Source organism: Ovis canadensis, chromosome 3 (genome assembly GCF_042477335.2).
Source record: "Ovis canadensis isolate MfBH-ARS-UI-01 breed Bighorn chromosome 3, ARS-UI_OviCan_v2, whole genome shotgun sequence".
NCBI lineage: Eukaryota > Metazoa > Chordata > Mammalia > Artiodactyla > Bovidae > Ovis > Ovis canadensis.
In genome coordinates this window covers 208,610,373-208,622,911 of record NC_091247.1, presented here as the reverse complement: position 1 = coordinate 208,622,911, position 12,539 = coordinate 208,610,373, and the positions used below count along the sequence as shown (strand labels likewise).

General features: G+C 39.4%; 1 protein-coding gene across 1 annotated transcript in view; it reads left to right on the top strand.

Moving 5' to 3' along the window:
* Positions 1-9,596, top strand: part of CREBL2 (cAMP responsive element binding protein like 2) — a 29,747-nt gene extending 20,151 nt beyond the window's left edge. The window contains exons 2-4 of the mRNA XM_069581293.1: positions 2,040-2,237; positions 3,640-3,784; positions 6,527-9,596. Of these exons, the coding sequence (XP_069437394.1) occupies positions 2,040-2,237; positions 3,640-3,784; positions 6,527-6,531 (348 nt within the window). The 3' untranslated portion in view covers positions 6,532-9,596. The remainder of the gene's footprint in view (positions 1-2,039; positions 2,238-3,639; positions 3,785-6,526) is intronic.
* The last annotated feature ends 2,943 nt before the right edge of the window (positions 9,597-12,539 follow it).

Here is a 12,539-nt window from a genome sequence, read left to right as displayed (position 1 = left end):
CAAACTAATTTGGGAGTAGTACTGAAGCAGTTAGCTTTTACGATGGTGGTAGGAAGGAAAGATTTTTTTTTTCCAAGAGCCTCAGAGTATTCAGTCTCATTTCAGAGTCACTCTAAAATGCTGGATGCAATGGTTAGCTGTCATATTATGACAGGATTTGGTAAATGTAGCTGATTCACATATGAAGTTTGGTTTTCCTGACCAAACCATGATACCAAGCAATGACCTGATCTTTGCAAGGTATTGGGCATTGTTGGTGTATAGTATTAATGGTGATTTCAAGCATAAAGACAAATCAGAGTTTTAATATCCAAATGAAGATTGATCCTTTAAGTTTTGTTACCTAGTTAAGACTTTTACATGTAGTTCAATGGTTTGCCAGTGTTTGAGTTTTTCATCTTCTCTTTTAAAATTTCCTTTAAAGCATCTGCCTGCAATGCGGGAGACCTGGGTTCGATCCTTGGGTTGGGAAGATCCCCTGGAGAAGGAAATGGCAACCCACCCCAGTATTCTTGCCTGGAGAATCCCATGGATGGAGGAGCCTGCTGGGCTACAGTCCACGGGGTCGCAAAGAGTTAGAAACGACTTGAGCGGCTTAACTCTTTAACTTTTAATGCCTCAGTAATATTCCTTTCAGTATACTGAAGTTGTGACATTTTTATTCTCTGAGGGTAATCTTCAGAAAGAACTAGACATCATTGGAACCTCATTGGATAAACAAAGTGAACAATCAGATTGCTTGGGAATTTAAAGAATAATGTATTACTTGAAAGTAATATGGTGCATTGTGTTGTGGCCTATAAGAAACTGGCTCCAAAAGCAGCTTTCAAGAAAGCTTATTCATTGGACTAAATGGATACCTTTCAAAGTGACTCCTTTAAAGGAAATTCATTTGATGTATAAGTTCAGGTTCATGTATTTTAAAATTCATTACCTTTATCTCATAGTTATATCTTGTGTAATAACTTGGGGAAACTCCAAAGCTAAACAATGAAGAAGATTAGATTACTTTGCCAGTCACCAAAAAACCGTGCCTGTGCAGGTAACCAAATAGCAGGGGTATTGAGAGGATGTCTGTGACACCAGTGGGAGCAGGCAGAATCTCCTGAGACAGTCCCAGGGTTATAATTATAGACTTCTAATGGCAGGAGAGAATTATCCTGAAAATGTCAGGGTCTTCCTGTGTGTTCCTTTGGGCTCAACAAATTTGAAGAGGGAATTGAGAGCCAAATTGCTTAGGATACATACTTATTTATATATACACCCAATTTTAAATAGAAATTTTATATTTTCTAATTATAAATACTGAAAATAATTAATTAAAAATACAGATGAGAAAGAAGCTTTTTCTAGTCACAATCGGAGAAGTCCTCACTGACCTTTGGTTAAGATCCTTTCTTCTGTGTATTGTTTTGTAAGATTGAGATCATACTGAACTTACAATTTTCAATACTGATTTTTGTTTACTTTCTTAATAAAAATAAGTTGTGAACAAAATATTTAATGGCAGTTTTTTGTTGTCCAGCTGCTTATGGTTCATAAAGTGTACTATGAATGTGTGCTCAGTTGCTTAGTCGTGTCCGACTCTTTGCAGCCCCATGGACTACAGCCTGCCAGGCTCCCCTGTCCATGGGAATTCTGCAGGCAAGAATACCGAAGTGGGTTGCCTGACCTCCTCCAGGGGATCTTCCCAACCTAGAGATCGAACCCACATCTCCCACATTGCTGGCAGATTCTTTACTGTCTGTGCCACCAGAGAAGCCCAAAGTTTACTATAAAGCTATGTAAAGTTTATTATGAAAAAAAGTTTAGAAGAAATAATGAGCACGTACACTGTTTCTTCCCTATTCTTGGTGTGAAAAGTATCAGAAAAAAATATGAAGCAAAGAATCACAGGCATTTGATGGGATTGTGCTTTCTTAGTTCTGTGGGGTCTATTTATTTATTTGTAAATGTTTTCCTTGCTAATATGCAGCCACAGTCACTTTCCTAGACTCAGAACTAAGAAAAAAAATGACTACTTCTTTCTCTTGCTGAAGGTGGTTGGAGGTAAAGTGAAGAAGCCCGGCAAACGTGGTCGAAAGCCAGCCAAAATTGACTTGAAGGCAAAACTCGAGAGGAGCCGGCAGAGTGCAAGAGAATGCCGGGCCAGGAAAAAACTGCGGTATCAGTATTTGGAAGAATTGGTATCCAGCCGGGAAAGAGCCATTTGTGCTCTTAGAGAGGAACTGGAAATGGTAAGAAAGCCTGTCAGTAAATGTATGAAACAATCAACCTAAACTGTATTAAAACCTGAAGATACAAGTTTTCAGCTATCCAGTTGACGAGCATGAGAGAGAATATTTATTAGCTAGAACACAGGGAAATACTCAGTTTTTATATGTTCCTGGTACGAGTGGAAAGTGACTTATTTCACTGAGGGATTATTTATGATACAAAACAAAAAGGAGAATAACCCAAATGCTCAATAGTCAGGATTGGTTAAATATTATACTGCATTCATATATTGGACCGCTTTGCAGCCCATGAAAATCACAGTGCACATATGTGTGTACTGATCTGGAAAGACACAGTATATCGCTAAGTGGAAAAAGCAGTATAACAAGATGTAACAGTATGCACTGTATGATACTATTAGGCCTGCTTTTATTCATTCATTCAGATTTCAAGAGAATGGAAACCTCGATAGTACTGTAAGCTCAGGGGAGGAGGTGATAGGTTGGAAAAGAGAGAGATAATACTAACATGATCGTTAACATGGGGACAGGCTGCCCCAGCTTTTTAGAAGGTCAAGTTGGGGCATGGAGAGATTCCAGATGCACACTATTCAGGAGACTTTTTTTTAATATGCTGAATTTAACTTATAAATTATTTTTTACCTCCTGCAGTGTAAGCCACTGGAGGACATAATCTTTGGATTGATTGATCTTTTATTCCCCCAAAGTCTATAGTATACACTTTGGTAGAAAGTAGATGTTTAGTGAATATTTATGAACTAGAGAAAGGAAATTACAATTTTACTTACTTTAGGAGTGGAAATAATAATGTGACAGTCAGCACAAAGAGATGAATTTTGATGCATGGCACTCTGCTGCTGCTGCTGCTGCTAAGTCACTTCAGTCGTGTCCGACTCTGTGTGACCCCATAGACAGCAGCCCACCAGGCTCCCCCGTCCCTGGGATTCTCCAGGCAAGAACACTGGAGTGGGTTGCCATTTCCTTCTCCAGTGCATGAAAGTGAAAAGTGAAAGTGAAGTTGCTCAGTCGTGTCTGACTCTTAGCGACCCCGTGGACTGCAGCCTACCAGGCTCCCCCATTGCTGGGATTCTCCAGGCAAGAGTACTGGAGTGGGGTGCTATCGCGTTCTCCGGTGGCACTCCACAGGGAGGTGGTATTTTAGCCAGAGGGGCCTTTTACATCTGAGCAGTACTCCAGCACATCACAGGGAGATTCAGTGGTCGTTTTTCACCCTCCTTTCTGAAGATAGCAGGCCTCATCCATGTCCTAGGTCACGAATAGGAATGCAGTAGCAGGTGGGGTTCCCAGCAGCCAGTTTGACCTCTAGTTATGGGAGTTGTTCTGTCTAGGATTTTCTACCTGACTAGTAGAATTTTACTCAATTATATTTTACATATTTCAGTACAAGCAGTGGTGCATGGCAATGGACCAAGGTAAAATCCCTTCTGAAATAAAGGCCCTACTCACTGGAGAAGAGCAGAGCAAATCTCAGCAGAACTCAAGCAGGCACATGAAAGCTGGGAAGACAGACGCTAACAGCAACTCCTGTGAGTATGGTACACGGGAGAGTTTATCTTCAGAGGAGTGACTCAAAGTAGGCTTTCTGTTGACCACTTCCCTTGCTGTGTGTTTTCAAATAAAATGGCGATGTCATTTGTAATACACTGGTAACCAAGTGAAATGGCATTATATTCTAAATATTGAAATGTGTTATACATGGGGTCTATAAAGAGCAGCTGATAAATTCATGGCAATTTAAAAAAGTAGAGTTAGTCGATAAATGAGAGTGTACCATTCTAGTGAAAAGTGAAAGTGAAGTCACTCAGGCATGCCCAACTCTTTGCGACCCCATGGATAGTAGCCTGCACCAAGCTCCTCCATCCATGGGATTTTCAAGGCAAGAAGTACTGAAGTGGGTTGTCATTTCCTTCTCCAAGGAGTCTTCGCAACCCAGGGATCGAACCCAGGTCTCTCACATTGTAGACAGATGCTTTACCGACTGAGCCACCAAGGAGGTCTAGTTGTCATTATTATTATTGGCCTCACTGCACAGCTTGTGGGATCATAGTTCCCCAATCAGAGATTGAACCCAGGCCCACAGCAGTGAAAATGCCAAGTCTGAACCACTGGACCACCAGGGAATCCGCTAGTTATTGTTAATAGTAACAATACCTTTTATTTTGATTTTGATTTACAAAGTACATTCACTTATATTTATCTTATTTCCTCCAATCACTGTGTTAAGTATAACTGTACTTATTATTTTATAGATAAAGAAATAGTACAGGAGCTTGGTAAGGTGCCCAGGGTCACACAGCTATAGTGGTAGAATCTGTCCTCACCTAGCTCAGGCTCTATCTTTTCAGTAGCCTATCACCATAAGGATTTTTTTTTAGTTATTTAGGGAGAAATTCACATAACATAAAATTAATCATTCTAAAGTAACAAGTTGAGAGGCATTTGGGATTTTCGCAGTGTTGTACAGCAACCACCTCTGTCTATTTAGAAAACATTGTATCGCCCCAAAAGAAAACTCTGAACTCATTAGTGGTTACTCGCTATCACCCTCCCTCCAGGCCCTGGTAACTATGAATCTGCCTTCTGTCTCTGTGGATTTACCTGTTCTAGGATATTCTGTATAAATGGACTCATACAGTGTGTGACTTTTTTGTGTCTGGCTTCTTGAATGACCTAGCATAATGTCTTCAAGGTTCATCCACTTTGTAGCATGCATCAGTATCTCATTCCATTTTATGACTGCATAATATTCTCTTACACATGTATACCGCAGTTTATTTATCCATTTATCCATTGATAGATATTTGTTTCTACCTTTGGCTGTTGCAAACAGTGATACTATAAACATGCATGTATAAGTATACATGTGAGTGCCCGTTTTCAGTTGTTTTGGGTGTATACCAGAAGCGGAACTTCCGGGTCATATGGTAATTCTGTATTTTTTAGAAGAACTACAAATTATTTCCCACAGCAGCTGAATGTTTTACATTACCACCACAGTGTATGAAGTTTCCCATTTCTCTGCATCTTGTCAACACTTTTTATTTTCCATTTTTGAAAAATGTAGCCTTCCTGGTGAAGTGGCATCTGATTGTGGTTTTGATTTCCATTTTTCCTTAAAGATGCTGAGCAACTTTTCATGTGCTTGCTGGCCATTTGTATATCTTTGAAAAAAGCGTCTGTTTAAAATGTCCCTTGCCCATGTTTTAGTTGAGTTGTTTTTCATTTTGTTGTTGAGTTGTAGGAAGTCTTTTTATATTCTGGATTCTAGACCTTTATCAGATACATGATTACAGATATTTCTCCTATACTATAGGTTGTCTTTTCACTTTCTTGATAGTGTCCTTTGGTGCACAAAAGACTTTAATTTTGAGGAAGCCCATTTTATCTATTTTAAATTTTGTTGTTTATGCTTTGGGTACCCATTCTAACAATTCACTGCCAAATCCAAGGTTGTGAAAATTTGCCCCAACGTTTTCTTCTAAGAGCTTTATGCTTTTAGGTCTTAGATATCATTGATCTATTGAGTTAATATTTATATGTGGTATAAGATAGAAGTCCAGCTTGATTCTTTTGCATGTGAAGATACAGTTGTCTCAGCACCATTTGTTGATGAGGCTGTATTTTAGAATGAAGGTGTCATGTGTTGATTTCTTCATCGTTGTGATTGTTTTTTATAAGGAAATGTTATAAATTTTTTATCCTTTAAAACAATTGTTATGAGAGCCTCTCTGGTGGCTCACTGGTAAAGAATCTGAGACACGCGTTCAATCCCTGATCTGAGAAGATCCCACATACTGTGGAGTAACTTAGCCTCTGGGCTGTAACTGTTGAGCCTGTGCCCTGGAGCCCAGGAGCCGCAGTTGCTAAAGCCCGATCTCCGCAGAGCCCATGCTCCCCAAGAGAAGCTACCATAATGAGACTCTTGTGCACTGCAACAAAGAATAGCCCCTGCTCACCACAACTAGAGAAAAGCCCACACAGTAACATAGACCCAGCATAGCCAAAAATAAATAAATAAATTATTTTTAGAATTTTTTATGAAATTGAAGGATTGGCTTTTTGATCACTTTTATTATATGAAGTAATATTTGCCTTAATCTAAATGGAATTAATGGGAAAAAAAACCACTCAGTTCAGTTTTCTTTCAATCTATACTTAAAAATAGTCATCCTGTAGATACTAAGTTTTTAAAAAATTCATTTTAAAACAGGTTAACCAAACCTCTTTATCTTTAAAAACATTCTTATATTACTAACTTTACTTTTCAGGGTGAAGATCATATAAAATGATGAGTCAGTGACTGAAGCCAATATTCTGACCCTATGGAGGATGAATAGGCAAGATTGTGCTTCTTGGCTCCATTTTCTACCTACTGCCCAGTCATCTCTGTAAATCTGCAGTTTCTACCAAAATGTGTGATCATAGATCTTAAAGAATTTTGCTTTGATTTTCAACACTTAGAAAATTTACAGACATTCAGACTCGTTCTGGTTGGTATTGCCACGTTGCAATGCTTGAAAGCACAAGAAAAGAAAGAGTGAGTGAAGATTGTATTTTTGCACCTCAACTCCACATTGCTTTACTGGTTAATTTATATTCTTTCCATGTACTTCATGTAATTGTATTTGTATGTGTGTGTGGGTGTCATTTCCTTTCATGTTTTTGATTGCCCTACAAAGAGAAACCAAATGGGCTGATGACTGACTACTAAGTCCTCAGCCTTTTATGGACCTAATCTGATTTCTTTATATTTACTTGAGTCATGTTTATTTTCTGCATGAACCATGACTTCTCCTGTGAGCCATTCCAGCATAAGCTGTGAATATATAGTAACAAATATATACATTTCTATTTTTGTAATCCATAATGATATGCCTGTTTTAAATAATGTACACATTAACAAAATCCATTGAGAAAGTCCTTAAGATAGCTTCTATTTAAAACTTTAATTGCTGTCTTTTCAAACTGTATTTATACAAGTTTATTAGGGCCTGATCCATACTTGGAGAATAATCAGTCAAACTTTTTATTTTGAAACAAGAAATAACCTGTTAGGCATTTCAGCAGCATCTATCATCTTGACAACCCAGAGTATGTATGTATGTATGTATGTATGTATGTATGTATGTATGTATGTATGTGTTTCTATTGTATGTGTTTCTATATGTATATGAGGGAGGGCAGGAGTGAATGTTCACACACATTTCGTTGTGTAGTCAACTAATTTGGAGAATTTTTCTAAAGACAGTGGGATGAAATTAGCTGCTGAGATGGGTGTTTCTGCCTCAGGAGATCCAGAACCAAATGAGGGACACATTGCTGGTGGGTCAAATGGCTTTAGCTATAACCAGAACACTTAGTTTCTTCCCTGACTTGAGTTTCCTTATGAATGTATTCTGAGCCAGAGAGAAATACACTGCGGGTGTGCATCCGGTTCGGCCCTGGCCCTGCCTCCGCTCCGGAGTGAAGCAGTGGAGCCAGAGTCTTACCCAGCACTGCCAGCCGGGGCCTGGTGGGAGGGGCGAGGGCAGAGGCGTTTTCTCCGATTCCCATCACAGCTGCCTTTGCTTTCTTCCTGGCTACCAAATGGAATGATGGTTGAGGAATCACACTCATATGATACACTCAGACCTGGGAATCTTTTGACGTCCCCACTGAGACACTTTAATACTCTCTCTTTTCTTTCGCATAGTTAAATAAGGAGGTTGTGGTCTCCGTTGCTGCTAAATTGTAATTGTTCTTTGCTTTGATGAAGCAAACATTTGGTTTCCAAATGAAATGTGTTTTGTCACAAAATAGTTTAGGAGGAGGCATTCTAGTCTAGCTTGTCTGTGAGGTGGAACATGAGACGGACCACATAGTTTCAGGTGACAAGGTACTTCCGTCCCTTCTCTGAGGCCATGCGTTGGAATTAAGTGCCTCCCTGAGTTCTAAAGCTCTCTTGTGCGTAGGTCACAGACTCAGATCCCAAGTCCAGTCCTTTGTGACAGCTGATAAACCACTAGCCCAGTCTGTTGGGTCTCTCTGTTCTGGAGGACTAGGGGTTTAAGAGTATTTAATGTCTTTTTTGGATCATAAATATAGATAGTTAATATTCAGAATATAAGTGTTTTAAATACAGTGTTCAGATTGTAATGGGTTATGTTTTTGCCATCTGGTCTACTCAAATGTATATTTTTATTTTGCAAAACAACCCAAGACTTAACTCTCTGTTGCTTTGTTCAGTACCTTTTGAATTCCCCAGAAGAGTTGTTTTCAAAGCAAACATTCCAAATGAATGTGGCTCTTCTATGGGGTGTCTCCATTGTGCTCCAAGTGTTTCTTCTCTGGTTGTGATTTTAAATTACTGGCTCCTTTAAGCTGTTCCCCTGCTGCCCTTCACAAGAAAGAGCACTGACTTTGTCCTCACTGAACTGAGAGGATGTATAATTTTGGGTGAAAGTAAATTATAATTTCTTTGAGTTTATTCTGAAACTGGTCTATTTGGTATCTTGCAGTAGATCAAACCAAGAGAAAGTTCGTTGGTCTTAAATAAGATTGCTCCAATTGCTTTGGGTACTGTGCAGGCTGCACGCCTGGGCCACCTGAAGCATGTTAATAAACATCACTGATGAAGACAGCTGGAGCATTTCTTGCCCCATTCCAGTTAGGGGGCAGCAAGCTGAAATCCTGGCATCTCTTACTTACCTGTAAGGACAACAGACAGACGGAAAGAGAACAAAAGAGGGGGGAGTCAGTGAGCTCAGGCCCCTCTGAGTAGACAGAGCACTTTTCCTTTTTCCCAAAGGAAGGTAAGGAGGGAAATATATTTATGTATTTAGGCCTGTCATATTCTGTCATTAATTTAGCACAGACCTGCTGTGTATTAGAGCAACTGAGTATAACATGGAATAAGTTTGACTAGGTCAAATTTTAGGATATAGTTGACATTCTTAAATTTTTTTCTATTTTATCTAAAATCTTTCTAATATATATGAATCAGAATCTTATCTTGCTGCAGCAAATTCATATCACTCTTTACCAGCTAATTGACAGTATTTATCAGCATCACCATTTAGCATTTTATCATCTTTGAATTGTAGTAGGCTTGATTTGTCTCATTATAAAAAGTATAGATTTAAACTGGTCTCACTTTAGTTAAAGGCTAATAAAAATGAAAAACATAAATGTGATATATCAGAAAATCAGTTGCATATTATCAATTACACTTTTAGTTTTAAAAGAGAGGAAATTTACTTCTAAACCACATGGTATTTGGGGGCATTGAAGGCATCCTTTTTCTGAAGAGCATTGTACAATTATATTTTTATGAAAAATAAAATATCTTCACCACAGCTATCTCAGGTTGTCTGTTTCATAGTACTGGGGTGTGTCTGTATAAGCATAGTAAAAAGAGATTTAGGCAGAACTGGTCTTGAATCCATTTTCTGAGTCACCTTGAATTATTTAATCTCTCAGACTGTTTCCTCATCTATAAAAAAGGGGATGACTTTCCAGAGTAATTGATAGGCTAAATAGAGTTATGAGAAACTGCTTCTTTAGTAAAGAACTACATTAAGTGTGACTGGGTTTGACTGTTGTTAAAATGTCATTCGTTAAAGATAAACATATTTAATGGACTAGAATCTAAATATGTAGTGTTGTATGTATTATGTTTCTGAAGCCTTTTTAGTTATATCATTATGTCTATCCCTGGAATGGTGTAGCTGGAAGTTCTTTTTAGCAATAATAGCCTTTATGGTGTGCTGTAGTCCATGGGGTTGCAAAGAGTTGGACACGACTGAGCGACTAAACTGATGAGACTAAAAAACAATTAATGTTCCACCTGGCAGTAACCACCTGCATAAAGCAGGTTTTCAGGCTGCTAGGTAACCTGGTTCATTTTTCCCTTATTCCATCCACTTGACTTAATCATAGAGTATCATGGATTGAAGCCAGGACTGCTACTGAATGTGGACTGCACAAGGGCACGCAGTTGAAGAAGTGATGGGCCTAAAATCACCTCTTCAATAAGCCACGTGTGCAGGAAAGGGTACCTGCCATTGCTCACCAGGGCATATAGGTGGTGTAGGTCTGCCCAGAGAGGAGTCTTTCTTAATTTCTCTTTATAAAAGGAGGGTACCTTTTATAAAATGTGCAAAACAACTGTGTGCTGCGGCTGGTGTGTTGCTGGCCCCAGAGGAAAGCCAGTAGTGTGCATCCAACCTCACTGCATGCTGAGTGACATCAGGTGGGCAGCTTTTAATCCGTAACTCTGGGAATATCGACACCACAGAAATCAGGGATTTCCCTCCCCTGCCAGAGTGGGTTTTTACCACACCACTGAAAAAGGCCTGGTGTAGGCTGGAATGGCCCTGATCAGAGCAGGCACATTTGAGGCCCCCAAACTATATGACTGGAGGACACATGGAGCTTAAAAGGACTCTAAGTCTGTAGGCAGCTTGGTGTCCATATCAGATTCAGCTTTCAAGACAGATGGATGATGGTTGTGACTCAGAAACTGTTCTGGGTTGCAGAGAAATACCCAGCTGAATTCTGGAAATGACTAGGAGGCAAATCAGCTGAATTCTTTCTTTAAAGCAAGCCTTAGGGTCAAAGTGATAGAACTAATTTACCAACTGTGACACTGCTCCTGGGCTGAGGGTTAGGCTGCAGTTTGATAATAAGCTGTGGCTTTGGACTATTTTGACTCTGCAAGAGGGTAAATATTTGAGCAGCGAAAATATTCTGAGATCCAGCAGAGCCCAGTTCAATCCTGCTGTGCCTCAGTGCCCCTTTCCTGAGAGGAAAATAATGTCTGACAAGCACTTTACAGCCCTAAACCCAATCAAGTCAGCATACTAGAAATGATGACACCTGCGTCTCCACTAGGTAGCCTTGGATAATAGTTCGGATTATTTCTACTTCTTGTGTGCAGAATCAACAGGCCAGAAACCCATAGTGAATTCTGGATTTTGTCACTTCAATGGAATAAAGACCATGCTTACTTATTTCACAAAAGCTATAGGGTTTATGATGAAAAGTAAATAATGATGTCCCTCAAACCTCAGGCCCTTAATGAACTGAATTCCAAGATCAGTCACATGAGCTTGGAAGCAAGATTCTACATCCACTGAACCTTCAGATGAGACCCTAGCCCTGGCCAACACTGATTGCAGCCTTGGGAATCAAACGACAGCCTTGGGAATCAAAGCTATGTCCAGACTCCTGACCCAAGAAGTTATGAGATTAAACAATGTCTATTATTTTAATCTGCCAAATTTGGGGGTAATATGCACTAATAGGGGCTTCCCAGGTGGCGCTAGTGGTAAAGAACCCACCTGCCAATGAAGGAGACCTAAGAGATGCAGGTTCTATCCCTAGGTCAGGAAAATCCCCTGAAGTAGGAAATGGCAACCCACCCCAGTATTCTTGCCTGGAAAATTCCATGGACAAAGGAGCCTAACAGGTTACAATCCATGGGGGCTGCAAAGAGTCGGACACAACTAGCAACTGAGCCACAAACATATGCAATAATAACTAATATAATTTTTTCATTTTTTTCCATATAAATGCAGATTTCATAGTTTATAAAAATAGGCTAGTTTCAAATATCTTTCAAAATAACAGTAAACAAAAACAATGACCACACTCCTCTTTTTTTCAGATCCCTTATTCATCAAGCAACTTACAGTTATACCTCCAGGTTCCCAGTAATTCCAAAATTAGTAAGAATGTGCCCTGAATAAGTCATCTAAGCTTTCTGGTCATTGGAAAGGACTATACCCCCTTGTAAACGAATACATTAGCTTCTGGTTAATATACTTCAATCTCCTATGAGGATGACTAGGGAGAGGAGAGTCAACTTTAGTGTGTGGAATTTATTCTGGGATGGGTGAAGCCAGGTTGGGACAATCACACTAAGATCATCAGCAGTTCCCTGAGGCCAGGTGGTGAATGCCATCCCTCCAGCCTGTGGTCCATCCAGCCTGTGGGCAATCCTGGCTGCCAAAGGGCAAAGTCTCACCTTCCAGAAGGTGTGACAGATAAACAGAACAGAAACAGATGCTACTAGAGATCTCTACCTAGTCTGTGGTATTACACTGAGTTTTAATGTGTGGTCTTGTTTAGTTCAGAGTTCCTTTAAACCACAAAACATATTCTTTTAGTATTTTGCCCCTTTGTCCTTCCAATAGTATACATACTCAAATATCTTTTCTTAAAAAAAAAGCCACAAATCATTTTGCTGGTTTAAATTTTTCTTCAAAATAAACCTAAAAGTTCCTTACAATATTGGTGTTG